We start from the raw sequence: 27,649 nt of genomic DNA, 5'->3' as shown, positions 1-27,649 counted from the left end.
AGATCCTTATCTATGCCTTTGGGAAAGACTATAGAGAACAGGTAGCCACAGGCGACTTTTTCAGGGTTAAGTCTGTGGAGTATCCGGTGAGCCTGTCAGAGCCACTGAGTTGCCATGAGGCCTTTGGCTGGAGCTGTGGGAGAATACTCCCTCTTCTGTATGGGAGGAGGGGATGGCTGGACCTTCAGGCAGTGATTCTGTTCCACCTGGAGCCCGCTACAGACGCCAACCCAGCAGACGGCAGAGGAGGAACATGAGTTGAGTTCTAGTGATGAATTTCAGGGCTAAACCTCAATGTGCTGAACCAACTATATCCTTGGACTTTTCACCTGTAAGAGCCAATAAATTCCCCTTCTTTGGTTAAATCATGCTGGGTTTTCTGTCACTTGTTGCAGAACCCACCCAAAAGGCCTATTTTTATTTGGGACTCTACCTAAATAACACAAGAAAGAACATCCTAAAGTGAATTTCACAGACAGCCAAAAAATTTAGTATGGCCATTAATTTCAGTGTCTGTCCCATCGTTCTCAACCAGCACAGCTTGCTAACCAACACAGAAATAACATTGGGCGTTTTGAATTTCACCGCCTCTCCTTTCCTTTCCCTCCTCTCTAATGGAGGTGCTTAATGAGTAGTGAAAAGTGCCAAAAGGTGAACGAGAAGACAACTGGATAATCAACCCCAAAGGCTAAAGCAGTGAACCCCAAAGCTATTTAGTCAAGTCAGTAAACCCTTGTTTGGCCTCACTGAAGTGTTCATTTTCAACAGGCAGCTCTTCCTGACATGCTGCTAAAGGGTGGATAGGAGATTTTTTTTTTGAATGTTAACATTTGAAATATTCAGTACTATTGAGGAATGGGCTTATTAGAAATATAAATCTGTTTCCACAGTATTTGAGAGGAAATCATAAGTGAATGACTTCTTAAAACCTAGGAGGTCGTTTCAGGCTTGTTTCGTGGTTTGATATCAGAAAGTACAATTATATAATATTTGATCCACACAAAAGAAATTATGCAACACATATGTATATTATGAAACATAGTAATAAAAAACACTGCGATAGACTGAATGCACCCGGCCCAAATTCATGTGTTAAAAGCTAATCCTCAGTGGGATGGTATTAGGAGGTAGGGCCTTTGGGAGGTGATTACGTCCTGAGGGCAGAGCCCTCATGATTGGGATTAATGCCCTTATAAAAGAGACCACAGAGAGCCCTCTCACCTCTTCTGCCGTGTGAGGACACAGTGAGAAGACCACCATCTAGGAATGAGGAAGAGGCCCTCACCAGACATGGAATCTGCCAGTGCCTTGATCTTGGACTTCCTAGCCCCTAGACTGTGAGAAATGAATGTCTGTTATTTATAAGCCACTCAAGTCTACAATATTCTGTTACAACAGCCCCAATGGACTAAGACCAACACCTAGAACCACCATTCAATATAAAAAGTGGAACATTGCCAACACCAGTGACGCTATTTTGTGTGCTCCCCAAGTCACGTCCCCTACTGCCCCTGGATAAAATCGCCACTCTGGATTTTGTGTTCAGCGTTCCTTATGCTTCTGTGTTGTTTCATCCCCTATATATGTATCCCTAAACAATCACACTATAGATAGTCTTCTATGGCTTGATTTTTCATTCAATGTTATGTTTCCATGACTCATGCATAATGTTGAGTACAGCTCTAGTTCATGTAATTTTCCCTGCTGTATAACATTAAGCCTTTGGTTGCCATCTTGTATGGTTATTCATTTTCTTCCTCTTTCTTCATACCTAATGTAACCTGGGGGCCTAGGGGTAGAAACAATCCATCCCAGTCAGTGTCTGTATAGAAAGATCACAGTAGGAAGACAGTTTCTCTTTCAGGAGTTATTGACTTAAAGAAAAACTTGCTAACTCATCTATTACAGCCTTCCCAGAACAAATTGCAGTGTTGTCTTCATAAAAAACCTAAGTAGAAACTATGAGGGACCATGGGGAAAATTCCCCCAAAACTGTAAGGAAAATGTCTCTAACTGTTCTAATCTTCACACTCCATTATGGTTTTCAGAAGTGAAAAGAAAGTACTTGTCTTTTTGTTCCTCTTGAAAACACTTAGCATGCAGTTGTTAATATTAAGAAGTTCTGTCCTTTCATTGGGCTGTGTTTCCACACTATGACAAATACCTCGTCAAAAATTAAAATGCAAGGATATCGTTCACCAATTAAAAGGCACAAAATAGTAAGTTGTGCTATAATATAGATGAACTTCACAAACATTATGCTAAGTGAAAGAAAGAAAATGCAAAAGACCAAATATTCTATGATTTATGTAATTTATAATTTATATAATACGTCTAGCAAAGGGACATTTATAGACACCGAAAGCAGTAAAATGATTGTCTGGGGCTGGGGCAGGAGTGAGAACTAACTGCCGATGAACAAGAGGGAAATTTTGGGAGGGATGGAAATGGTCTAAAGTTGGATTGTAGTGATGGACGCACAACTCTAACTAAAATCATGGAGTTTGTAAGGGTGAATTTTGTGGGGTGTAAATTATACTTCAATAAAGCTGCTAAAAATTGAAGTGCTGTCATAATGTCTCTAAAATACTAAATCTGATACTTTTTTGATAGTTTCGCTTAATTATTGCAATCTAGAAGTTGCTCGGGCTTTTGAAGAAGCAGCTTCAGTCTGCTAAATTTTAACGTTTACGTGGTTTGCTTAATGTGCCCATTTTAAAGTAAAACTAGAATGGGAGCCGTAGGGCAGCTTGAGAAGACGCTGCTGAGCAAGGAGGGGCTGCCAATACGACGTGGAAAGATTACCACCGCTCCACAGAGAAGTAGCAAAATCCTAAAACAGCAGCAGATTACCCAAGGGATCCTGTGTCACGAAGAGAAAGGATTACAGGAAACTGCCACTAACACTTTATTTTCCTTCCTGGAGCTCCGGGAGAGGCTTCAGTGACTCAGCGGGCAGGTCAGCAGCTACTCACACTATAGAGTTACCCACAGGCCTCACCGTAACTTATGCCTCGCCTGCTCTTTGTAAAGCCCTCTTCCCTTTTGTCAGAGGCATTTAAGATTTTTATTTCCACAAGTTTGCAACTCTCTGTTGAGTTTGGCTTGTGAGCTGGTAGCTGTTAATTGAAGTGGAACACCAAACAGGCCTTCAAAGGAAACCAACTATAAAAAGCCAGGAATAAAAGGATGGTTCGGCCAAGTCAATCCCACTCTTTTGGATACAATTCTAAATGAAACAGCATTTTTACCTCAATATGGACCAGACCTAAAGCTAAAATATGGAAAAGAAAGGTAAAATATTAAAAAATATTTTTAAAAAAGTTTTTTTTTGAGGAAGATTAGCCCTGAGCTAACTGCTGCCAATCCTCCTCTTTTTGCTGAGGAAGACTGGCCCTGAGCTAACATCTGTGCCCATCTTCCTCTACTTTATATGTGGGACGCCTAACACAGCATGGCTTTTGGCAAGCGGTGCCATGTCCACACCCGGGATCCGACCCAGCGAACCCTGGGCCACCGAAGCGAACGTGCGCACTTAACCGCTGTGCCACCAGGCCGGCCCATATTTTTTAAATTTATAATTATGTTTGTGGAGCAGAGAAGGAAGGCAATTGTTTAGATAATTTAAGCTCTTTCTCCAAATACCACTTTTGTCAGTTATCTTTATATTTTAGGAGAAGAAAATTGGCATGGATTATCCTAATGGTGAAAATTCCTCTAATGGTTTTGCATATATAGTAAAAATGTAAGTGAAGTGTGGTTGTATGGAGTTTAACGTTCCAGAAACAAGCAGTCAAAAAAAGTCATTATCGCTCTCAACGCTTTCCCTATAGAGAAAATTGTAAGATGACAGAGCCTGCCATCTTACAAACAGCCACCAGCCTAGTCTGCACTGCATTTTTCTTTTATGTTACGAAGAAAAGAATCTTGTTCCAGATATTTGGTTTTTCTATGGCACTCTGATTACTAAAAAAAAGTAGACATCAGTCACATGATTTAAAAATTCATCAGAATCCTAGGATGTGAGAAAGAGTGTTTCATTCCTACATGCCATCTTTCATAGGTGAAGAATAAAAACATATCTACAGAGACTTTAAGATAATATTAATCTAACATAACTAGTTAACATAACTGGTTTCACATGGTATGTGTCAATGAGACTTCTAGCATTAAAGATGGAAATCTAATGCAATGCAAGTCATTTTTATGGCAGTGTTTTATTTTTAAAAAAGAGCACATCTGAACCAAGCACCACTAGTGATGATAGCGCGCTACAGAATTTCTCAGGAAGGTCACTTTTTAGCATTTCTCCCATAGACTCAGTGGATTTCTCTGCTGGTATAAGTTGCTGTTGAAGATCGAAGTCAGTTTTCACATCTCACCGAACACCCTGTAATAAAAAGAGAACTGAGCAAGAAGAGGGTGTGCTTGCCATCCTTCTCTATCTTCAACCCACCAAGGCCATGTGCTGAAATTATATTTTCTAGAAGAGTGCAAAGCATTAAAATATAAATCCAAAGAGGCCAGACAGCTCACTGTGTGACGGCCTGATGCTTTCTGTAGACCTCTGAAGGCATTCTGTAATTCTTGTGAACCTGTGATACACACACAGACCCTTGTCCTGACAATACCTCTGCAAGGGAAGAACAGAAATACGCTTTTGGTTCCAAATTAAAGCTTTAGAATCAGTCCCAAAGTTCACGGAGACTAGAATGTGACCAAATCATTGCACTAAATAATAATTTTAACAGATTATCATAAGCGTCATAATTAAAGGTAAATGCCAGAATACATAGGGGTCTCTTACTTTCAGAAGACCTTTAAATTAATGTTTGGCAAACTTTTATTGTAACAGTGGAATCCTTGATTCAAATGCACCTTTCTTTCATTTGTTACAGTGTAACTATTTGATTTGCTTATTTACAATTTTACAATTAGTGGCTGTTTATAAAGAACAGATATTCATTCTCTTCTGAATTTGTATTTGTCAGAGTTAAAAAGAAAATGTTGAGTACTCCAAAGGTTTGCTACATCAAGACAAAGAAGAGTGAGCGGTCCCCCGCTGGCTGGGTGATGACCTGGTTGTGCGAGCAGAGGTGAGAACAAACCAGCGCTGCAGCACGCAGAGCAGCCGCCTGGAGGGCAACCAGGTCTTCAGCCGCTCCAGCTGCCACCAAACGATCAAATCATATGGATCCTTGCCCAGAGTAAATTTTCATTGGTTGTATCATATTCATGTCATCCTTTAAATTAAAGAATTTTTTTAATCTAAAAAGGAGAGTATGTGTAGAAGTAATAACACAAATTGAAAGAGCCCAGAGAAATAAAAACACATCTGTTTAACCAGGAATCTCTTTCTTCCGCAATGAGAAAAATTATCATAAATTTACAAGAAAAGAAATACCACCTAATTTGCATAATTGATGTAATGTTTCTAAGGCTATCTATTTATTGTTTAGGAAGCCTACAAGGCTCCTGAGCCCTTGGATAAAAATCCACAAGGGATGGGGCAGGGCACCACATTCATTCTTAGATTATCCTGTATAAGATGTTGACTTCGGACACTTTTCAAAGAAAGGCAATTAACGGGGGAGCTAAGAATGCGAAATGATTGGAATCAAGTGGAGTTACTTGAAAAACTTGAAGGTAAAATCCTTAAGCCTTTCATACTTTTCGTGATGTAACAAGACACTATAATTTTTAAATTTCTCCTTAAAGGCAAAATGATGAACAATACATACAATAATTGGTTCAGTTTTTAGATGATTTGTTAAGACTTGATCTTTTGTAAGACATGAAATGTATATGAATACGAATATATGTATGAAAATTAAAATAAAAAATTATGTATTTGAGTAACACTGAAATAGAGGCTCCAAGATTCTATAACTTGTGTCCATTTAATGGGAAATCATATGTAAATATATTATTAGAGAGGCATGATTATTTTTCCTTCTGTTCAAAAAGTTTAAAATCTTTTATTTAACAGGGTCATTTTAAAAAGCATTCCTGTGTGTTTGGTTGGTTTGTTAATTGGTGGTTTTCCCCCTATCACCAGAAGTAAAGGTTGGCCCCATTTTCCACGTGTATAAATATCCAATGTAAGTCTAAATTTCTTCATGATGAAAACCAATGACTAAATATATTTCTTCACCTACTTGGATTCTCTCACTCCATGGAGACCCAACTTGAGACCCGTGCTCATGGTCATCTGTGGTGTAAATTACAAAGCAAAATGGAGACCTATGGGGGTTGAATAGTGTCCCTTCCAAATTCATGTCCACCCAGAGCCTCAGAATGTGACCTTGTCTGGATATGGGATCTTTGCCGATGTAATTAAGGCAAGGATCAAGATGAGATCATACTGGATTAGAGTGTGCCCTAAATCTAATGAGTGTGTGCTTATAAACGACAGGAAAGGGCACAGAGAGAGACACAGAGAGAAGGGCCTGTGAAGATGAAGATGGAGATCGAAGTGATGCAGCCACAAGCCAAGGGACACCTGGGCCACCCGAAGCTGGAAGGGGCAGGAAGGAGACTTCCCTAGAGCCTTCAGAGGGGCTGTGAACACCTTGGTTTTGAACATCTGGCTTCCAAAACTGTGAGAGAATAAATTTCTGTAGTTTTAAGACCCCTAGTTATGGTCGTTTGTTGCAGCAGCCCTGGGAAACTAATGCAATCTTGTGCCTTCAGACCTTTACATTCATTCGTCAGTCACAGATACGAAAGACAAGTGTTGTTCAAGGTATTGGCCTTTCTTTTTTATAAGAATGAAATCAGAGGCCAGAATTCTAGGATGTGACCATTTTGGCTCTTGGCTAGAACAAGCTTTTTACTGAGATCTAATTTTAAAAGTTGGTAATGCAAAACCGGAGAACGGGCTACAGGTCACCTTCATTTCAACAGTTAATTTTCCTTCCTAAGAAACTCAAGCAATTATCTAGAATAGGCTCGCAGGCAAATAGAACAGAATAGAATAGAGCCAAACAGAATGGGCTCACGTAGGCAAAAGCAAAAATCATGTACTAATAGAGTTCCATCACTTTTTAAAATCACAAAAAATTCAAAAGAGATGTTAACCTAGCACCAATTTTAAAATAAGCAACTCAAAAAAAAAAAAAAACAGTTGTATCTGCATTTTAATCTTTGTTGATAGCTCTTTTAAAAAGTGTGGTTACTTGCACAGTAAAGAAAGTTGTGATTTTTACCCCACGGTCAAATAAGCTTGGTGATATCAGTGATCTACTGGGAGGCTCTTGCAGAACATGCGATATCTTTATTCCACTATGACCTGAACTTCATAAATTTAATTTGGGGGAAAAAAAGAATGATTGCTAATGAAACAAACAGTTAAATCACCAGACAGTGAAGGGAAAGACTAAAGTAGTTATAGCTTAAAGCTGAACAGATTTTTAATTTTGTGACTGAGACCATGAGCTGCTTTTCATCCAAAATAATAGAATTCTAGATTTTATTGAAATTGTTCCTCTCTCTCCCACACACACACATTTTTAAGGCTTAGTTTTTAGAGAAGGTGTTTCTTTGATGTTGTTGAAAGTCTTATAGTCTTCATAATCACACTCCTAGCCCAAAGTGAAAACGGAAAAAAAAATAGAAGGCTACTGTCAAAAAGCGCCCTAGAGATAGTAATCATAGCAACAACCACCATCACAACAACCGATATTTATAAGTGTTTACTCCAGGTTAAGCACTAAACTAGATCACTCCACAAATATCATCTCAGTTAATGCACCCCAAACACTAAGGAACCCATCCCTGCTGTCACCGTGTTAAGCAGGACACCGAGACCCAGCGAAGTTAATGGACTAGTCCAAGTCCACACAACTAATCAGCTATATAAGCCAAAGTTAGACCCAGTCCCTTGGTTCACAGTCCAAGAGTGTTCTACTATGTCACCATAACTTCAGAGAAAAGCTTAAGAACAAAAACCATAATTCTATGAAGAACATTCATGTTTTATCATTTAATCGGCTATGAGTATCACATTTTTCATCCAATATTTAGTTCACCCTTCTGCCCAAATTCATTTGAGAAATGTTATACTCTACCCTTCCTGGGAAGATTATCTCATTGTGGTCAGTTTTGCAGTTGGGTTAAAAGAAAAAAGAGCTTACTTATCCATGTGAGAGGAAGTTTAATATCTGCCGAACATTCTCGCTGAAAATAATACTGGCTTTATCTAAAATATGTCAGAGTGACCAGTTAGAAAGACCCCAGTGCAGTCAATCAATGTTTGTTTTGTCTATAGAGTAACCCCCCAAGAAATGTTTGGCAAATTTTATTGCTGAATTGGTCTAACCCATGTCTATTTCTGTGTGGGAGCTGAGTGAAATACTCCAATGCACTGGACGAAGAATTCCTAAATTCTTCTACTAATGGGTTCCTTAGAGTTGATTTAGAGTTTCTAACTAAAGAATGGTCTTCCTCTCTTTGGGAGGATTGCCCTCTGTGAATTTTAGGAATGAGTATCAGATGACCCTCCTCGTCATAGACCATGAATCTGGATTTAAAGCTCTTCACCCTAATGATTCCTCAAAAAAGAAACCAAGACAAACAGAGCCCAAGATTTGTTCTACTTGTTGTTGTCATTGTTATTGGTATAATGACATTGGTATACAGTACACTCTCCAATGACAGAAGAGTCCTAGGCATATCTCCTCTTAATCCTGAGTACATGGAAAGTTAGAAATAATAATAAATAAGAAAAACCATTCTCCAGTTATAATTTCTGAAGATAAATGCTATGGACTGATTTTGTCTTCCCCCAAATTCATATGCTGAAGCCCTAATCCCCAATGGGACTCCATTTGCAGATAAAACTTTTAGGAGGTAACTAAGGTTAAATGAGGTCACAAGAGTGGGGTTCAATGGGATTGGTGGACTTAGGAGAAAAAGAGATCTCCCCCCACCCCCACATACTCAGAGGGAAGGCCATGTGAGGACACGGTGAGAAGGTGGCCATCTGTAAGCCAGGAAGAGAGTCCTCACAGAAAGCAACTGTGCTGGTACCCTGATCTTGATTTCCAGCCTCCAAGACTGTAAGAAAATAAATGTCTGTTGTTCAAGCTACCCAGCCTATGATATTTTGCTGTGGCAGCACAAGCTGACCCAGACAGTAAACTACTATCAAATCTTGAAAATAAGTCAAAAAAATAAAAAATGGGGGGTGGGGGGGAAGAAGCTTGCCACTCACTCCCAACCCTTTACACCTGTTGCATGATCAGAGCAATAGAAATTAAACAAGCAACCTGGAGGGCTTTAGGGAGGGCCAATAGTTGCTAATATAAATAGCTTTAACAACCTGCACATTTTTACTGGTCCATCCTCAAAAACGGTAACTTCATAAAGCCACTTTACTGAGTGTTAAGTTAGTGACAACCTTAGTTGGAATGGCTCACACAGGTGCATGTTCTCAGACATGTAGTCAGAGGTAGGTTGTTAAATATGTTTCAACTAATTCTGAGCTCCAAATGAGAACTGAAGCCTGGCTGGCCCAGTGGCATAGTGGTTAAGCTGACGGACTCAGCTTTGGCAGCCTAGGGTTTGAGGTTTTGGATCCCCAGGGGTAGACCTACATATCACTCAAGCCATGCTGTGGCAGCATCTCACATACAAAATAGAGGAAGATTGGCAAAGATATTAGCTCAGTGACAATCTTCCTCAAGAAAAAGAGGAGGATTGGCAACTGATGTTAGCTTAGGGTCAATCTTCCTCACCAAAAAAAAGAAATGAAGCCCACTGGTATTTGATTTGAACTAAGTATAAACTTCATAGCAAACTTGTGATCTGCATATAAGTGATGAAGCTAGTTTATACACAAAGTGAATTTTCTTTTTTTTTTTAATGCTAAATCCATACTTTCAAGTTTTTTTTTTTTTTAAAGATTGTCACCTGGGCTAACAACTGTTGCTAATTTTTTTTTCTGCTTTATCTCCCCAAATCCCCCCGTACACAGCTGTATATCTTGGTTGCACATCCTTCTAGTTGTGGGATGTGGGACCCTGCCTCAACGTGGCCTGACGAGCGGTGCCACGTCCGCGCCCAGGATCCGAACCCTGGGCCGCCGCCGCAGAGCGCATGAACTTAACCACTAGGCCACGGAGCCAGCCCCTGAACTTTCTACCAAACAAAATATTCTACTCCGTACATGGCTAATTTTATCCTTTATGCTGCAAATACACTGGCAGAAACGGAATTGGCTATCCTTCTTTTTACTAAGGGATTCCTCAACTCTAAGTTTCGGCACAGCATATTTAGAGACAACATTTCCAAACTTTCCTGGCAGATAAAGAGGCCAATAGCACGGGAGTGGAAGTGATATGTATAACTTTTCAGGTCCCGTTATTTTAAGGAATCTGCTTGCCCTCAACCCTCTTCTCCCGTTCCTAAAAGCTGGTGAGGGCAGGCGGACTGCACTTCTGCATGTGAAGGCACCCCTACCCCGAGGATGGCAGAGCAACAAGACAGAAGGAACCCAGGTTTCTGCAAGTGTTTGTGCAGCAGACACCCATCAGCTGGACCACCTGCCCAGGTCTGCAGAGAACTAAGAGGGAGAAGCAGGCTTGGGGCTTGTCTGAGCCACTGTATTTTGGAGTTGTGTTCGTTAGTTGTGTTAGTGCGGTGTTGTGGTAGTACTCTAAACAATGTGCACCTCTTGCAGTTCACAGCGCACCTTCCACAGGCTGTGGTCCAGAACATCCATTCATTCTTCGCCAACTGTCTATTAAGTGCGTAGTGTACGTCAGCCCTGCTCTAGGCTCTGAGCGCACAGTGAGCAAAGCACTCGAAGAGCCTGCGCCCTGGAAGCTCTCGTTACAGTGAGGGTGGAGGAGGGCGAGCCAAGGGACGATAACAAAGTAAACACAATTAAACAAAATACTTTCAGAACATATTGGTAGTTTCAAGTGAGGGCTCTAGAGTCAGATTGTCTGCATTCAAATCTTGACCCTGCCATTTATCCACTGTAGTAACCTGTCCCCAAGCATGGCGCTCCCACTCTGAACCATACTTCCTGGTATTCACGCGCTTGTCTAGGTCCCTCCCCTTGAATTGGGGCGGGCCCCATGACTGACTTTCGATCAGTGATGTTGCGTGACTCCCAAGGCTAAGTCCCAAGAAGACCTTCAGCTCCACCTGGGTCTCCTAGAATGGTCGCTCAGCAGGAGGCCAGCTCCCACGGAAGAGGCCCAACCACCTGAGACTGCCAGGCAGAGGAAGCCGCCTGGAGAGGCCATGTGAAGAAAGATGCCCCACCAGACCCGAGCTGTTCCAGCTATCCCAGCTGAGCCCCTGGGTGTGTGAATGAAGACAGCCTAACCAAGTCTTCAGGTGACTTCGGCTCCAGATGCCTTCTGGGTGCAACAAGATGAGAGACCCGAGTGAGAACCACCCGGCTGAGGGCAGTCCACCCACAGAACCAAGAGAAAAAATAATGTCACTAATGTAGGCTATTCCACAGCAGTAGACAACCGGATACAAACTTTGTGAATTAAACAAGGCTTTTAATCTCTCTGTGTCTCAGTTATCTCATCCGTAAGGTTCCTACCTCATTAGATTGTTAGAAGAACTAAAGGACTTAGTCCCCAAAGTGCCTGGTTTGTGGTAAACACTTACTATACGTTAGCTACTAGTATTTATTATTAACAAATAAAATAGGATTATGGGACAGAGGTATCTTTAAGTGGATGCTCAAGGAAGTTCTTATGTGGAAGGTAACACTTGAGCTTAGACCTGAAAAATAAAGAACCACCCATACAGAGAGAGAGCCAGAGAAGGCCATCCAAACAGGGAGAAGAGCAAGGACAAGGGTCCTGGGGTCAGCAATGATACAGTGTCTTTGAGAGACACAGCATGGCCAGAGTGGTTGGAGGGTGGTAAGCAGAGTAAAGAGGCATACAAGCCAGGATAAGGAATTCAGATTTTATATTAAACACAGCGGGAAGCTTGAGGGATTTTAAGCAGAGGAACGACTAAGACCACTCTGTTGGAAATGGATTTTAGAAGGGCAAGAATGTAAACAAAAAGATCCTGCAGGAGACTTCTGTAGTCATCTGAGTAAAAGATTTTGATGACTTGAACCAGAGTTTAGCAGAGGAGATGGAAAGAAGGGCTTCATCAAATGAGTGGCCCTTGGGCTGCCCATCAAGCCCCCACGGTGGAGATTAGATCTCAGTTTAACAAAGTCACTCTGGAACTTATCTTACTTAAACACCCTTGGACAGGTTCCAGCCGCTATCCCCCAGGATGGCTCAAATGTGTCATTTTATATAATTCGAGGTTCAATTGTTACAAATTCTTTTTACTAAATAGGGGATAACAGAGTATAAATTTTCTCACACATTCCCTACTATTCACATAGGAAAAACAACTCCAAGCAATCTGGCTTAGTGGAAGGAGTTTTACACGGCAAATCAGGACACAGGTTCAAGTGGGAATACTGTCACTGACAACCAGCGTGGACCTGTACAGAATTCTTGACCATTTAGAGACTCCTCGGTTCTCAGCCCCTTCCAATTCTGACAGTGTGTGACTTTGGGGCTCTATTCAAAATACTACATCACCGGGAAATATTTCATGTTCCCGAGGTCAGGATTCACACTCTCAGTACTTTCCTGCTGGTCCCAGGATCTAAACTCCACGACTCTTGGCTCCTCAAGGCTGAGAGCACCTGCCATGAGGACATATCCCAAGGAGATGATCACCAGAAGGATTCTGGTGCCATCTTCTCCCAGCCTGACAGCAAGGAGGCTGACAGCAGGATGGCCCGCATCTGTTTTATAGCCATCAGTAAACCATATTTAACATATAAGTGCTTTACAAGTATCTTTCATAGAATCCACAAGATTTATTCTTTTTAGGAAAATTTGGGGGGCTTTGCTCTCAGTCTTTACATTAAGATACAGAAAAGTCTTCACTCAAGCAAGTTTCTCTAAAACTTCATCGTTATGGGCAGAAAGTCTCTGGCACACATTTCTGATAAGATTTTCATTTCATACAGCAGCTCTTCCTTCAGTAGTGACAACAGAAAGGAGAGACTCTGTATAAAATGGGAGGATGGAGGCAAAGACTCTGACCTGGTGCCTGACTGGAGAGTTGCTCAGTTTTCCGCCACTTCTTTCCTAATATTGAGCAGGTCTAATAACATTATTCTCATATTGAAGACTTAAGAGGACATTAAACTGGGTTTGCAACGCTTTTGCCGCTCACCATCTGCCTGAGTTTCCTTCAGCCCTCTGGTCCGTGAGGTAAAAGCTGTCCTTCGTGTGCACAGCCTTGGCTGCCTTCAAAGTTACATCACAAGCACGTGGGGTGGGAGATTGCCTCTTGGCTCGAAAGAACCATGATGAGTCTTTCTTTGGACTTAATTGTTGTTATTTGCCAGCTTTACATCTTAGAGTTCTGGCATCTGATCTACAATTCATTGAATTAAATGTGAGAAGTTGGGGGTTAGGTGAACATCAAGGGGCTGTCTGATTACTGGTCATAAATGACACAGGTACAGAGACCAGCAACACCCACATCGCCAGTCTCACTGACTGGTGCTATCGTCACTGCGGCTGCCAAAACGCAACAGGCCAGCGCCATTACAGTTTGGAACAAGAAAGGGGAGACGATGCTTGCTTTACAAAATAAGTTAAAATGTAGTAAAATAGAGTCAGGTTTCAATGGGCTTATGAGCAGAAGATGGAAAGCAATCAACCACCAACAAATGGTACAGTGACAATGTCGAATGGAGAAAGAGGCACCGATTTGCATAGAAGGTCACATTGTTGAAGAGGTGGTAGCTGCCATCAAACAAAGACAATAACACACCTGCAGGGGCTAATTAGGAGCGAAGGAAAAAAGAGAGAATTGGCTGTTTCACCAAGTTGCCAGCCTGTGTGCCTTCTGCCAAATAGTGGGGGGTACAGACAAGGATTAAAACTTGGATTGAAAGGCGTATTTTTATGTTTATGGGAAAGAGAATGTGATGGCATATGAAGTCAGTTCAAAAGAAGCCTGTGATGTTTTCCTTCTCATAAAAAAGGAAGCAAATTATTCCATCCAAGTGCAGTTGAATCAAATTTGAACTTCCTGAAAATTTATCAGTTGATAAACCAGGATTTAAGTTCAAGGACACATTCCACGCCTAATCTTCATTTTACAACTTTTGGAGATAAATTTTCCTTAGCACTGAAATCTTTCAAAGATAGCCTTTCTTGCAAAACAAATTGTTAGAAGTGTGCGGCAAATTGACCAGATGTCTCTGGGGCACAAACTCTCTCTTAAAAGTAAGGTAAGAACTTTTAGTAACTAAGTCATGCTTTCAAACCACCAGTTTTCATTTAGTTCTTCAAAACAGTAATGTTTAAACTACTTCTCTTGTTATCGAAAGAGTTAACACAGCTTCTCAAAAATGCTTCTTTTCTCAGAGAATACAGTTTATATTTTGGGAGAATTTGGCACAGTCTAAGTTACAGCTTCACTGATTTTTCGGTGGAATCCGACAGTAAGTCACTTCCCCACCCATGTGTACCTAGCATTTATGAGCAGGGAGAGACACAAAAGGTCAAGAGAAAAACAGTATGATTATACTAATCTACTTTCTTCAAGACTTCACATCCAGATACCTGAATAACAGCCTTCTTCATATCTTGCTCCCAAACAGGTAGCTTCTCTCACCTTGTAGAGTTTTTATGAAGACCCCAAAGTTCGTTATTAACCTACCAGCCCTTCCCAGCCTAAATGTATCACTGCAGGATAAGTGGACTGAATTCTGGCTTATCTGAAATAAAGTAATTTGTAGGCACAAAAACTAGTTTTGCTCCCTTCCAGAAATTGCTATTTTTAAGTTTTCAGACCTTGAAAAAGTAGACAGATGGCAGAAATCTATTCAGTGGTACATATTACTATGATTGTTACTGTCCCCAAACAGCCTGAGCAGCCCACCAACTAAGGTGTAGCAGAGAGCCAGACCCAACCTCCCCTCAAAAAGGGTGGCTCCAAGAAGCAAAATCTTTACAACTTAATGGCCTGGTATGTGGTAAGGCCATAGCTCTGATTCTTAATTATTATCTCATTGCAGAGCCCAAATAAATAAGTTATTTGTAGTTATCTGGCAGATATCTCAGTAGACACACACACACACACACATACACACACATGTTTCACAAAGTATTGGCCAATGCCATTTTCACATAGCTCTTTTAGTCTAAAAATAACTTTAACTTTCATGTCTTACCAAGACTGAGAAAAGGGAGGGCAAATCACAGAAATCCAGTTTGGGAATCACTGGGGAAACGTTTAACAGGCCTGCTGGGTGTTCTCTTAACGCTGTCTTAGATCTCAGATTAAATTATTATACTTTCTGTGTTGTAGTACTGGGTCATTTGTGCACAAGGACAAAGGCAACTTCAACTTGATATTTCTGTCATCCCTGCTGTGGGAAGAGTCCTTTTCCTGGTTTATAACATCAATCACTCTCGCAATAAATCTTGGTGGTGGATATGGTCATTTAAACCTCCACCTGCGCAAACAACAGAAATGAAGGAGCTCATAAATCTCTGCACTGGTGAGTAACAAATTTTGGATCCTGGGCAAAGATATTATGGTGGGGGGCGTCTCACTAATTCATTAATAAAGACTGATTTGCTGACAATCTGTTTAGTTTACAGCATAGGAGAAAGCAAACAGGACCCTGCTAACAAAACAAAACGTTGGAGGTTAGCGAATTCCCAGCTGAGCCAGGATTAGAGATATGATATCTTAATGTAGGAGAGGGGTGCAGACACCGAGCCAGAAGCTGAGAAGCCGCTCTTACACTTTGCTTCAGCCCCTCGTGTTCACTGCCTAACTGCAAGGAAAAACAACCTGGAGAAGAAAGAGTAAGAAAGATTCATGCACTCAATCTCTCCAATTTCATGGCATCAATTCCGTCAACCCCTGGGTCTCTGGTTCTCTTTGCTCTTCCACTCACTCCCCAGATTTTCATATTCTCCAGGAAACATGGTCCAGGCTGGGCTTAGGGATGCAAAGGAACGTTCCCCAAAGGGATAATCCTGATCAGTGCTCTGTAATGTCAGCTTGGCCTGTGGAACCCTTGTAGCACAGGGGATGTAAGTAGAAGGCCAAGGAAGCCCCAGGCAAGGTGAAGTCTGAGAGCAACTCAGGTTCTTAAGATAATAATAGGTGCATTTCTAGAAAGAAAGTTAGGAGAAAGTTTTAAATTCATTAAGAAAAGATTATCAACTAAGGAAATACTTTCCACACACACCTGTGACTCTCTCATTCCCCCCACTCGCACTAAACTGTGTGGGTGCGTGTGGTGTGCAATGGTCAAGCATGTCTGTGTACATGCAGGCTGTTCCTTGATATCTTTAAAGTGACCAGATGCAGACGGGTGTTTTGGTACTTTCTCTGCCATCAGCCTAAAGATGCATAAGCACTAGTTTTCTTAACTGACCCCAGTTAAGGCGTGAGGATGTCTTGGTAAAGCCATAGAGTCTTTCACGGTGCTGGCAGGCACAGTAGATCCCTGCCTGGACTTTAATTGGTGTTTTCTGGGGAGGGTGGGGAGCCAGGGAGAGGCTTGTGAGATTTGTGGGTGGAAGGCCCAGAAAGAGCAAAGAATCCGGTCGTTTTCCTAAAGTTCTCAGCAACGCCCAGCTATGATCTCTTAAGAGGGAAAGTAGGCTGTAGAAGATGGGCCGGCAGAGGGGCTGGGGCCTTGCCCAAGCAGAAGAAGGTGACGGGTCTCCACATGTTGCCGATGAGTTGATTTACATTATAAGTTGGAAATCAGGGTCTGTGCGTGAGTTTCCCTCCGCTGTGAAAGGGGTCTAAGAGTGCTGCTGGGGCCCGGCAGGCCCCTCCCCTGGGCTGCAAGGATCCGCCTCTCTATTCCCCAGATAAATTCCTAGTGTCCACCGAATTCCTCAGCGCTCTCTCACACTCCTCTACGGCCACGACTCCGGGGGTGGGGAAACAGAGCGCCGGGTTCCTTCCCTCCCGCAGACGCCCTCGCGGTTCCTTCTCACAACGCTGCGAAGGCGAAGGGGTGTGCGACCCAACCAGACCCCCGGCTTCAGCTCCCAACGCGAGGTGGCTGCTCCACACTCCACACTTGGGGGCCCATTGGCGTTGGGGTCTCTCTCTCTCTTCTCTTTCTCCTCCCCCCCTTTCCTCTCTCTCTCATCCTCTCCCCCAAAATGTCCACCGGCTCCCTCAGCGACGTGGAGGACCTTCAAGAGGTGGAGATGCTGGACTGCGACGGGCTGAAAATGGACTCGAACAAGGAGTTTGTGACCTCCAACGAGAGCACCGAGGAGAGCTCCAACTGCGAGACCGGGTCTCCGCAGAAGGGCCGCGGCGGCCTGGGCAAGAGGAGGAAGGCGCCCACCAAGAAGAGCCCCTTGAGCGGGGTCAGCCAGGAGGGCAAGCAGGTCCAGCGCAACGCGGCCAACGCGCGCGAGCGGGCGCGGATGCGGGTGCTGAGCAAGGCTTTCTCCAGGCTCAAGACCACCCTGCCCTGGGTGCCCCCGGACACCAAGCTCTCCAAGCTGGACACGCTCAGGCTGGCGTCTAGCTACATCGCCCACTTGAGGCAGATCCTGGCTAACGACAAGTATGAGAACGGGTACATTCACCCGGTCAACCTGGTAAGCTCCCCCGCGCGGCCCCCGCCCACCCCGCGCCCCGGGTCCCGCCCGCCCGGTGCCAGTGTGCGCGCCGGCCCCGGGACCCACGCGTCTCGGCCACCGCCAGCCAGCACCTCCGGGGACCTTCGCAGGAGATCCCCACACGGCCCCCACTCTCGGCCCTGCAGGCCCAGAGCAGGGTGATTTATTCGAGTGTTTGACGTGGCAGCCCAATTAGGAGTTTCCAAGTGCATCGAGCGGGCCAAGAGGAGGGTCCGCGCACCGCGCCATCAGGGCCGGCGTGGAGGGGCTGGTGCTGACAGGGAGCACTGACAAGATGCTGCGCGCCCAGAAGGCATTTTATTAATCCCTTTATTCCTCTCTTAGGTGAAGAGTAGAAAATAAATTTCCCTTCTAAATCTTACGAATAAGAACACCCAACTCTGTTTCTTCCCAAAGTGTATTTAGGACCATTGGATATGGACACATTCATGCTCCTCATAACAGTCATGTATGTCTCCAACTACTGCTCTTCTCCTATAGGTGGATCAATATTTTTAAACCCCAGAAGTTCCAGCAAATGTCAGCATACTCAGTAAATTCTCACTAGTATTAGTGTAATAAATTATATTAAAATAGATCACTCTCATCCAAGATTTAACATGTTACTTTTTGTCTTAAGAAGTAATGCTCACTGAGTCTATATTTTCTCAAATGCGCTGTACTGTTTAAGGAATATATTCTAATTCCTTTTTATTTGATTAATTTCATTTAATACATTTTAAAACTTCCAGACTCCAAAGAAAAACAACAAGGACAACTTACTAGCACCTCTGTTTATGTATGATAAGAAGGAGAGGTTTTCCTCTTAAAAGTCGTCTTATCGCCCAACACTAGTGAGAGGTCTGAAGATCTGAACTGTCTTCTCACTGAGTTAGTTTCAGGAACTGGGGAGAGAGAATGCAAAACCACATTTTGCCCTGAAAAAATATTTCTCCCTCCAATTAAAAGTTTATTTTTCGAATGAGATAAGTAAATAGCGTTTTAAAATCTGGAACTAAAATGAAAATAGTGCCTTCATTTACAATTGCTGCTGCCTTCATCTTTGAGTAAGAAACTTAAGTGAGCTCACAGAGATGGGAAGAGAAATCTGTGGTTGCTCAGTCCAGTAGGAAGATGCTCCTAAATAAAATGTGCCTGTATATTCTTTTATTAGCAGTATTTTTGTTTTCTTAAGAGCCAGTCGTTAATTTAGAAAATGTGGTCCAGGCTCGTGTTTGTGATGGAGGAAATGAAAGTTGGCGGTAGGGAAATCGATGAGGATGAAAGCCAGAGGGCCGGGAAACCTGAGCACGGCCTCGGAATAGGGGCCAGGGGGACGCTTCGCCTCGAACCTGGTGCCCAGCAGGCGCGAGGTCCATCTGGGCTTCCCTGGTCCTGCTCACAGTGACATCTGCCTCCCGGCTGTGCCACAGCACGAGCCACTTTGGGCTTCCCAAAGGCCTCCTCTCTTGCGTTTCACTTCGAACCCAGTATGAGCCCCCCTCTTTGCTGTACCACCCCAAGGAGCTGTGATTTGGCGCCAACGCTGCTGTTTGCTTTATCCAGCCACGGGGCGCGCCAGCACGCCGAGGAAATTGCAGAGATAACGGGTCTCTGCGCCTCACTGCCTGCCCCCACTGCGCCCTCTCCTTCCGTCTCAGGCTCCCAGCCCATCCCACCCCTCCTCCGCGGCCGCTTACCTCCTCCACCCTCTTCTCTCCTGCAGACGTGGCCCTTTATGGTGGCCGGGAAACCCGAGAACGACCTGAAAGAAGTGGTGACCGCGAGCCGCTTATGCGGAACCACGGCGTCCTGACCTTGGAGGTGCGAGTCTGGGAAAGGCGCGCTCCCGGGGGGAGCGGGCCTCGGGAGGGCGAGCGCTGCCCTCCTTGCTCTCTGTCTCTGCTTCTCCCTCGCAACGCTCCTCTCCCTGTCCCACCCCGCGAGAACACTTTACTGCGACGAGGAGATTCGTTTCCAAACCAGAGGAGATCAACTGTCCTTACAGATTCCCACCTATTTAACTTTATTAACTTCTACCGTGAATGACTCTGCGAGCCTTGCTGGTCCAAGTGCAATATGTAATTATAAATATATAAATAGATAATAAGAGCCTATCAATGTGTATCTTTTGTACAATATGTTGTAAAATGTAGGTCATAGAATAGCTGACTTTGACAGTCACATTTATAAAGTAATTCACTTAAAGATATATTTTTTTCAAACAAGTTTTGCTACTTTCGAAAATAAATCTTTCTTTATATTACTAAAAGCCCCGACATTGGTGTGATTTTTAAAAAATTTATTTGGAATAGAAAAGTGGGGAACTATGGGGAAGTTTGATAATAAAAGTGGTTCTTCTGAACCCCAATCTAAACTTCTAGAGATAGAAAAGGATTCAGTGCGATTTTCATGTGAGGGTGCAGATCATATTTTGGGCTGAAACCTCCAAAAGAAACTCTAGTCTCTCAGATTCACAGGTCACTTTTAAGACAGAAATAAGGTGACTGTGAACAAAGAAAGGGCAGGATCAAAGTTATCAACAGTTACACAGTTCAAGGGAAAAACACACCAGAAACGAAAAATCCGATTTTCATGTATTGCACAGTATAATTGCTGACACGAGCAGGAAGGTCAACTCCATGTTTTAGAATTTTCCAGGCGCGGACCTGAACCCAAACAACGTAAAATTGCAAATCAGTGAAGAAATGCTGGGAGCTGTAAAAATGTAAATTCCATAACCTTTAGGATGCGTTTTACCATTTTCCAAGTGCTGCGACATGCATCACACATTTCTTATCAGTAATTAATGAATTACTTCTAACACCGCGCACGCCTGCTTTTCAGCGACCGTCAGCCAGTGAGCCCAGCTCCCCGCCACGACTTCCGGCGGACTGGGTTTTAATTTAAACATCTTCCAGGCTACGGAACAACTCGTTGGGGAAGATTAAGTTGAGATAAACAGAGAGACGAGGCCGAGGAGCCTGGGACCGGGTTCCCTCGCTGCCCCAGCGCAGCCCGCGGCGGCCGATGCGCCAGATGCCACCGCGGCTGTTTAATGTTCGGGGTTATGACCGCAGTGTTTACAAGACGTCTTCGGTTATTTATACTGTTATTCCTCGCAGAGGGCCTTGAAACTTCCGCTTCTTTTGCTCTTGCTTTCGACTTTTTTTTTTCTTTTTCTCGGCTCAGTTTGGTACCTGGAGTAAGAGCTTCCCCGCTCCCCCTCCCGCGCTTACCTCCGACCAGAACGCGGCTTAGCGGGTGGAGCCCTCCGCCTGGCTGTCAGGGAAGGAGCCGGCGGTGCTAGCCCCGAGGAGGGAACCACTGTGGCCCCGGGGATGTTCTCTGCCAGTGATAGTCACCAGGGTACTAAGCGCGATTCTCCACTCTCCAAGGGCTGGGAACGTCGGTGACTCCTCATCCACGTGCTCCTCATTCGCACTTGAGTCGTGGAACTTCTTAAGGTATTAGTCTACACCCCCACCCCCCACCCCACATTTGACCTTCAAGAGCGCATTTCAAGCTCTGGCCACCTCCACTTTCCCCAAATTCGCGTGTTCGTTCAGTCTACTGGAGAAACGGGGCCCTCGCCTCCCCCATGCTGAGTTCAAGCCGGGGATGAATCCCAGCGCCACTCAGTCGTCTGCATTTCAAGCTAAGCAAGTTTTCGAGCTCCCACTCAAGTTTTTACAGACCAAATGCTCAGAATTCTGAGCACTCGACGCAGGAGGCCCCGTAGAGAAAAAAACTTCTGCTTGCTCATTCTGATGACCCTAAACTGCAAAAGGATTTTTTAAAAGTCCTCACACCTCCTACTTAAAATTTGAAGCCTTTGCTTAAATTAAGCATGAGGCTATGAATACGGTTCGTGTGGCTTTAAGCCCTAGTTCCACGCCTAGCTTTTTCCTGAAAGGGCCTGGATCCTCAGTTTTCTCATCTTCGAAAATGGGGATAAATGTGATAATGATAATATAATACTCATAACTCGTGCTTTTCCTCTTTCGCCTCTCAAAGCTTTAGTGGGGCTCAACTGAGATGGTATTTGTGCACTTTGTAAAGGAAAAGATCCGTGCAAAGATCGGTTACTTTTACTAAGTGGCAGCTGGTGAGCCGCCTAGACCCAAACGGGAAGAGTCTATGCAGGAAGCTCAAAAGGGTATATATTTGTAAGGTACAGGTGATGGCCTTTTCATTGCACGAAGCAAAACACCTCTCTTCCATAACGCAATGTTGAACATTACAATTTCTCTCTCTCTTTTTCTCACCTTTACACCTCCCCAATGTTCTCCAAATTCGTCCAGAGCTTTCTGCCAACATGCCTATTTTCTGGAAATCTAGAATCCAGAAACATTCAGAGAGCAAAGACAGGGCCTGGGACCAGCACCGTGAAGGGCTATGCTGGTATCAGGGTGTCTGGAAGCCCCGCCCACCGGGGCCTCAGCCTGGGGCCTCCACACGCTGCACCCCAAGGTTGTTCACAGACAGCACTGAATAACTGGGTTGTGGCTACCTCCAGCCCCAGGAAAGTGACAGCATGACTGCCCCCACTCCTCCACACGCACATCCACAGTCTAAACATCTCGCCTTCCCCCTGGGCCCTTCTCCTACTCCAGATCAGGACCCCGTGCCCGCCAGGTCCACTGCCCTGTGACTGCTGCTCTCCCCCGGTCTGCCCCAGCAGGGCGCCACCACCAGCTTGCCAGGTCCTTGGTGTGTCTCGATTTGAATAGGAGGCTAGTGGCTCAGAAGGACTGGAGGACCCCCTTTGCCACAAGCCAGATAGGGGTGAGGGGTGGGGAGTGTCCTGTCTGTGACCTCTTGGTTATGAAAACTGTCTTAGAAAATGTTTCAGAAAGAACCAGGGGAAAAAAAAGAAGAATCGGGAGAACAACGGAAGCAGGTCGTAGAAACCTGGAAAGAGAATGAAGTGTTGCAAATAAGCGTGTCTGCGAGTTCTCAGGAGGAGCAGATGGATCTTGAAACTGGACTGTAGCTGGGAACGTCTCTCTCTCTCTCTCTCTTTCTCTCTCTCTCTCTCACTGATTGCTTGTATGATTTTCAAGCAATTCATTGTGTTTCTAGCAGGTTTTCCCACTATCAAACCTGAGACACTTTCTAAACAGAGCAGTGGTAAACCGAGTCTGGTAGCCGCTGGTTATATGCAGCAATAAGTAGGAAACACTGCCCAAGGGGACTTTTGAGCTGGTGGTTATCAGTGTGTATCAGAATCACCTGGAAGGCTTGTGGGCTCCACCCACCCGAGTTCCAGATTCAAAAGGTCTTGAGTGGGAACCCGGAATTTGCCTTTCTAACAAGTTCTCGAGCAATGCTGACTCGGCTGGTGTGGTCCAGGGACCACACTTTTGAGAATCGCTGTTTTGGGATGTCTCATTAGAGAAACAAAAGAAGTTAATGCAGAGGGAAAGAAAATACTTGATTTTTTTTTTTTAAGAGGCTGCATGTTCTGGCCTCCAGTTTCATCCACTTTTCTGTTCACTCCACGTGGCATGCAGTGTATTCTTAATGCTTAAATACCAGTCCTGGACGTCAAACCACTGTCCTCAGAAAACAAGAGATTTGGGTGACCCTGGTGTACGCACGCTTCTGCCCTCAGACAGACTTCATCAGGTAATGAGTTAAAGATCTGGGGGGATTAGAGCCCAGCTGCTGTTGGCTCTCTTGCGACCCCTAAGTGGTAGAAAGATCTGGGCGTCCGGGACTGGCGCCCCCTGCGGCTCCTCGTTGCGCAGAGGGTCCCCCGGTCCAGGCCAGGCCAGCGAAGGTTCCGCGCTGGTCTGGGGCCCGGTGCATCGGGCTCCTAGGCAGTCGGCCTCCTAGGCAGTCGGCCTGGGGCTGGGGGGCAGCGGCGAGGGGTGGTCGCCGGGTGAGGCCCGCGGGAGGGGAGGCCCGAGCCGAGAGGCCGGGTGGGAACGTCCCCTCCGCGGCTTTTCTGCTTTTCCAGCCCCGAGAGGAGTTTAGGGGAGGAGGATGGAGGCTCCGAGTTCTGAGCCCAGTCTACACAGCCTCCCGGGGACCCTAGTACTCTGGTACTTCCGACACCGCCGGGAGCGGGGGCCGCTGCCCACCGGCCCTGCGTGGACGCGCCGCCAGCCGAAGGTTCCAGGGTTAGGACCCCGCGCGGCCCGGGAGGGGGGTTGCCGGCCCCGCGCGGTTGGCGAGCCCAACTTCCTTTCCTAGCTTTGCATCCTCCTCTCCCAGTGCTGGCTCGGCCCCTGGAAACGCGCGGTGCCAGCGGCGTCCTGGAGGGCCCTCTGGCTTCCTCCAGGAGTCTTGGCTCGACGCGCCTTTGATCTTTAGATCTGGCCGCCTCCGCCGGTCCACCCTCCGGCCTGCTCACGGAAGGATTAACCACTCCCAGGACCCGGCTTCAAGATCCCCTCCCAGGGCAGAGGGAGGAGAAAGGGGTGGGCAGGGCTGAGGGAGCACCGTTTAGAATGTCGCCCGGTTGAGACCAGACTCCTAGAGAGACACGTCACTTCATCCTTTGCACCCAGAGTATGCCTGGCACCTCCATGAAGGCCGGATCACGAGTGAATCATTAACCCTCTGCGGCTGCGGGGAAGAAAGTGGATAAGACGGAGGGCGTCGGAGCAAAGAAATTGACAGTGGGGCTGTTGCCAGAGTTTCAGTTGAAACTGAACCTCCTACGTTGAAGTTCAGGCGCATACTCGAGGAAAGAATAAAGCAAGCTGACTTGCCAGAAGTAGATGGCATCAGCTGGGGCGGGGTGCGGGGGGGGGGCGGGGGGATGTTTGACCTGCCACCCCTGACGCTCAGATGAAACAGAAGAAGACATTATCAGTTTTGAATTTATATGGCCCTTAGGTAGGAATCATCAACTTAAAAGGTGCTTTGAATAGTGGAAATAATTGGAGACACTTTATAAGAATAAAATGTTCACAAGACCTTATTTTAAGATTAATCCAGTTGGTGGTGGGGAGATAATTTGTTGCCTTTAGCAGGCGCAGGTTAGATCTACTACTGGTGGATGGTAGAGTGGAAAGAGCTTTTGACTGAGTCCTTGAACAAGATACTCCACTGTTCAGGACCTTGCTTCTTCCATCTGTAAAACGGGTATAGCAATGACCGTTTTGGTAAGCTAATGTAAGTGGGAATGTCTGATACATGATAGGCATTAATTAATTTTGGTTGTCTTTCCCCCTTCTCCCCTTCTTCTGGTCATTATCTCACAAAGTGCCTGAAAGAATGATGTGCATTTCCCCTCAATAGTTATCTAGCCAATAGTAAGCAGTTATTAAATTCTTGTGATAATGCAATCGCTTCAAGTCATCTTGAGTATGATTAAAACCGGTTATCATTAGGTCTCTTCTTTCTTTAGTGAGACCTCACGGCTTTGTCCGCAGTGGACCCTGTTCCTAATTCTGTATTTCAGCCCTTATCATCTGATCAATAACAGGTGTTATTTTCTATGATTTCTCTGTGTGTTTACTTAGTTTGTATCTATCTTCGCTGGCTCCACCAGGGTGGGGCAGGTGTCTGGCCATTTCACCTAGGTTTCCTCAGCCCCTAGCACAGTGACAGGAGCATGGTAAGTCCTTGAAGACTTCATAAGAAGCTCCTCAGAGATGCCTGTGTCTTCTAGGTAAGTTCATGTCGCATTGCCAGGACCACAGGTTTGCTCAAATATATTGTCTAATTTTAATTTTAGAATTTGGTAAGAGACGCTTATTCCATAATAAAAATAAATGTATAATGAAAAAATCACCATCAGTGCTGTTGAAGGGAAATTAACCTGAAACATTGGTCCTCACCACACATGGATTCTTTCCTTAGCACTAAAGCCCAAGAAAGGGCCCATATACAGTGCTGTGTCTTTCACAACAATGTTCGTCTCCCTTGAGCGTTCTTACCGTCACTGGGGACCAGTCATCTCTAAACTTCTCTGTTTGGTTCCTGGGCTCGTTCACTAATGCCCCTGATCTAGAATTCTTTTTCTTCCTTTGCACTTTATATGCATAACACCATCTTCTGCTGCCCAGGATCTCTGACTTTCAGGCACCCATCACCCACTCAATAGCTCCTTCCTCCACCATTTTTTTTTTCTTAACAAGCATTTTTTTCTCTCCCCCCACTAAGGACTAAAAAAAAAAAATCCAAGTCATCTCTAAACCCAGGGGAATTTTTCAAACCAGCAGGGGTCATTTGGTTACAAGGAACAAAAATCCCTTCGAACTGGCTCAAATAAAAAGGGGAATGAGGCATTGTAAAGATAGGCCAAGGAATCTGGCTGACATCTCCAGGCAGAAAATAAACACTGGGAAAATGTATTGGGAAACTGAAAGTCAGGAATGAAACTCCCTCTCTCTCTCTCTCTCCCTCTCTCTCTCTCTGGGGCTCTCGGGGCCCATAGCTCTTCTTTCTCTGCCCGTCTTTTGCATTTCCTCCTCTGCAATGTGATTTTCTGTGCTGGCTCACTTTCCACTCCTCCTGAACTTTCTGTTTCTTACGGGCTTGCTTCGTTAGGTTGGCGACTATGGCCTCAGTTCTACAAGAACCAACTGCAGCCTCCACTATCCAAATTTCAGTCTCAGCATCTCTTAATTTGAATTCTCAAGATCAGTACTACTATAGACGTGTTCTAAGGGGCTCTGATTAAATTCTTCAGGTCAGTCGCATGCATCTTGTCCCCTTAGCTGTGGTTAGCTGGGGACGGGTGAACAGGTTGGCTGCTCTTGGGGGCAGTTTTTTTGAGATGGAGGCTCTGGGTGAGACAAGAATCCTAAATCTGTTTGCAAAGGATGTCATCTAATGTGATCAGGGCTGGGGTGTCTGCATATGGGCCGCCTAGTGTTATTCTGCTGCACCAATGGTGAGCAACATGTGTTTGGGGAAAGGTTATGTTCACAGGTCTTGTTGTGTCTATGATGTGGGTATGGGGTAGGGATAATAACAGCCAGAAAACGTACTCATATAACCTAAAATGATCTACTTCATGGAATAGAAACATTTCATTGAGAAGATCACCACCACTTTTTAGCCAATAAAATATTATCATTGGGCATATTTAGAAGTAATGCTAACTTGCATAGATTCAGCCTTCTTAATTTTCTTCATCCATTTGCGTTACACAGAGCACATTCATATGCACTCTCATATTTCATCTTCAAAACAACCCTGACCAGGAGGTATTATCATCTCCATTTTTCATATAGGGCAACTGAAACTCAGAGAAGAGAAGTAAATCACCAAAAATTATATAGTGGATAAGTGACAGAAAGCTCAGTACAGAATTATTGTATCTCATTGAAACTGAAATTGGTTCCTCCTGCCTTGAACATAAGAGAGTCCTCAAGATAAAAGAAATTAAGGACAGTTATAACCCTAAAATAGAAAGAAAGACTTCCAATAAAAACATGTCATAATGATTTTTACAGTTAGAATTTTTTTTTCTTGGTGAGGAAGATTGACCCTGAGCTAACATCTGTTGCCAATCTTCCTCTTTTCTTTCCTCCCCAAAGCCCCAGGACCTGATTGTATATCCTAGTTGTAAGTCATTCTAGTTCTTGTATGTGGGATGCTGCCACAGCATGGCTTGCTGAGAGGTTCATAGGTCTGGGCCCAGGATCCGAACCGGCCAACCACAGGCCACAGAAGCAGAGCACGCAAGCCTAACCACTCTGTTACAGAGCCGGCCCCTACAGTTAGAATTTTTATTCTATACTTATTAAACATCTCTTTTAGACTCCTTTATAAGTATACGTTTTTATACTCTTATCACCATTAAGGACACATAAAAGGATATTATAAGCAAAATAAGTTAGTTAAATATTCCAAAAACTGTTTCATATTCAGAGTCTAAATTATTTAGAACTATTTATTCACTCTGTCATTAAAATCTGGTGATTTTCCGCCTATTATGTATCCGTTAGTTTGTGTCACATAATAAACTACCTCAGAACCTGGTGGCTTAAAACAAAAAGCATTTG

At 44.4% G+C, this 27,649-nt stretch overlaps 1 protein-coding gene and 1 long non-coding RNA gene across 2 annotated transcripts in view; one reads left to right on the top strand and one right to left on the bottom strand.

The window, feature by feature from the left end:
- The window catches only part of LOC124247403 (uncharacterized), a 36,044-nt gene extending 16,588 nt beyond the window's left edge, over nt 1-19,456 (bottom strand). The window contains exon 1 of the long non-coding RNA XR_006890716.1: nt 19,379-19,456. This is a non-coding gene — a long non-coding RNA (uncharacterized LOC124247403). The remainder of the gene's footprint in view (nt 1-19,378) is intronic.
- On the top strand, nt 16,918-19,944 carry TCF21 (transcription factor 21). The gene is made up of 2 exons (XM_046676624.1): nt 16,918-17,657; nt 19,405-19,944. The coding sequence occupies exons 1-2, from the start codon at nt 17,208-17,210 to the stop codon at nt 19,492-19,494; spliced, it is 540 nt and encodes a 179-aa protein (XP_046532580.1). The 5' UTR covers nt 16,918-17,207; the 3' UTR covers nt 19,495-19,944.
- The last annotated feature ends 7,705 nt before the right edge of the window (nt 19,945-27,649 follow it).

This window comes from Equus quagga, chromosome 11 (genome assembly GCF_021613505.1).
Source record: "Equus quagga isolate Etosha38 chromosome 11, UCLA_HA_Equagga_1.0, whole genome shotgun sequence".
NCBI classification, from domain to species: Eukaryota; Metazoa; Chordata; class Mammalia; order Perissodactyla; family Equidae; genus Equus; species Equus quagga.
This window is presented reverse-complemented; position numbering and strand designations above follow the sequence as displayed.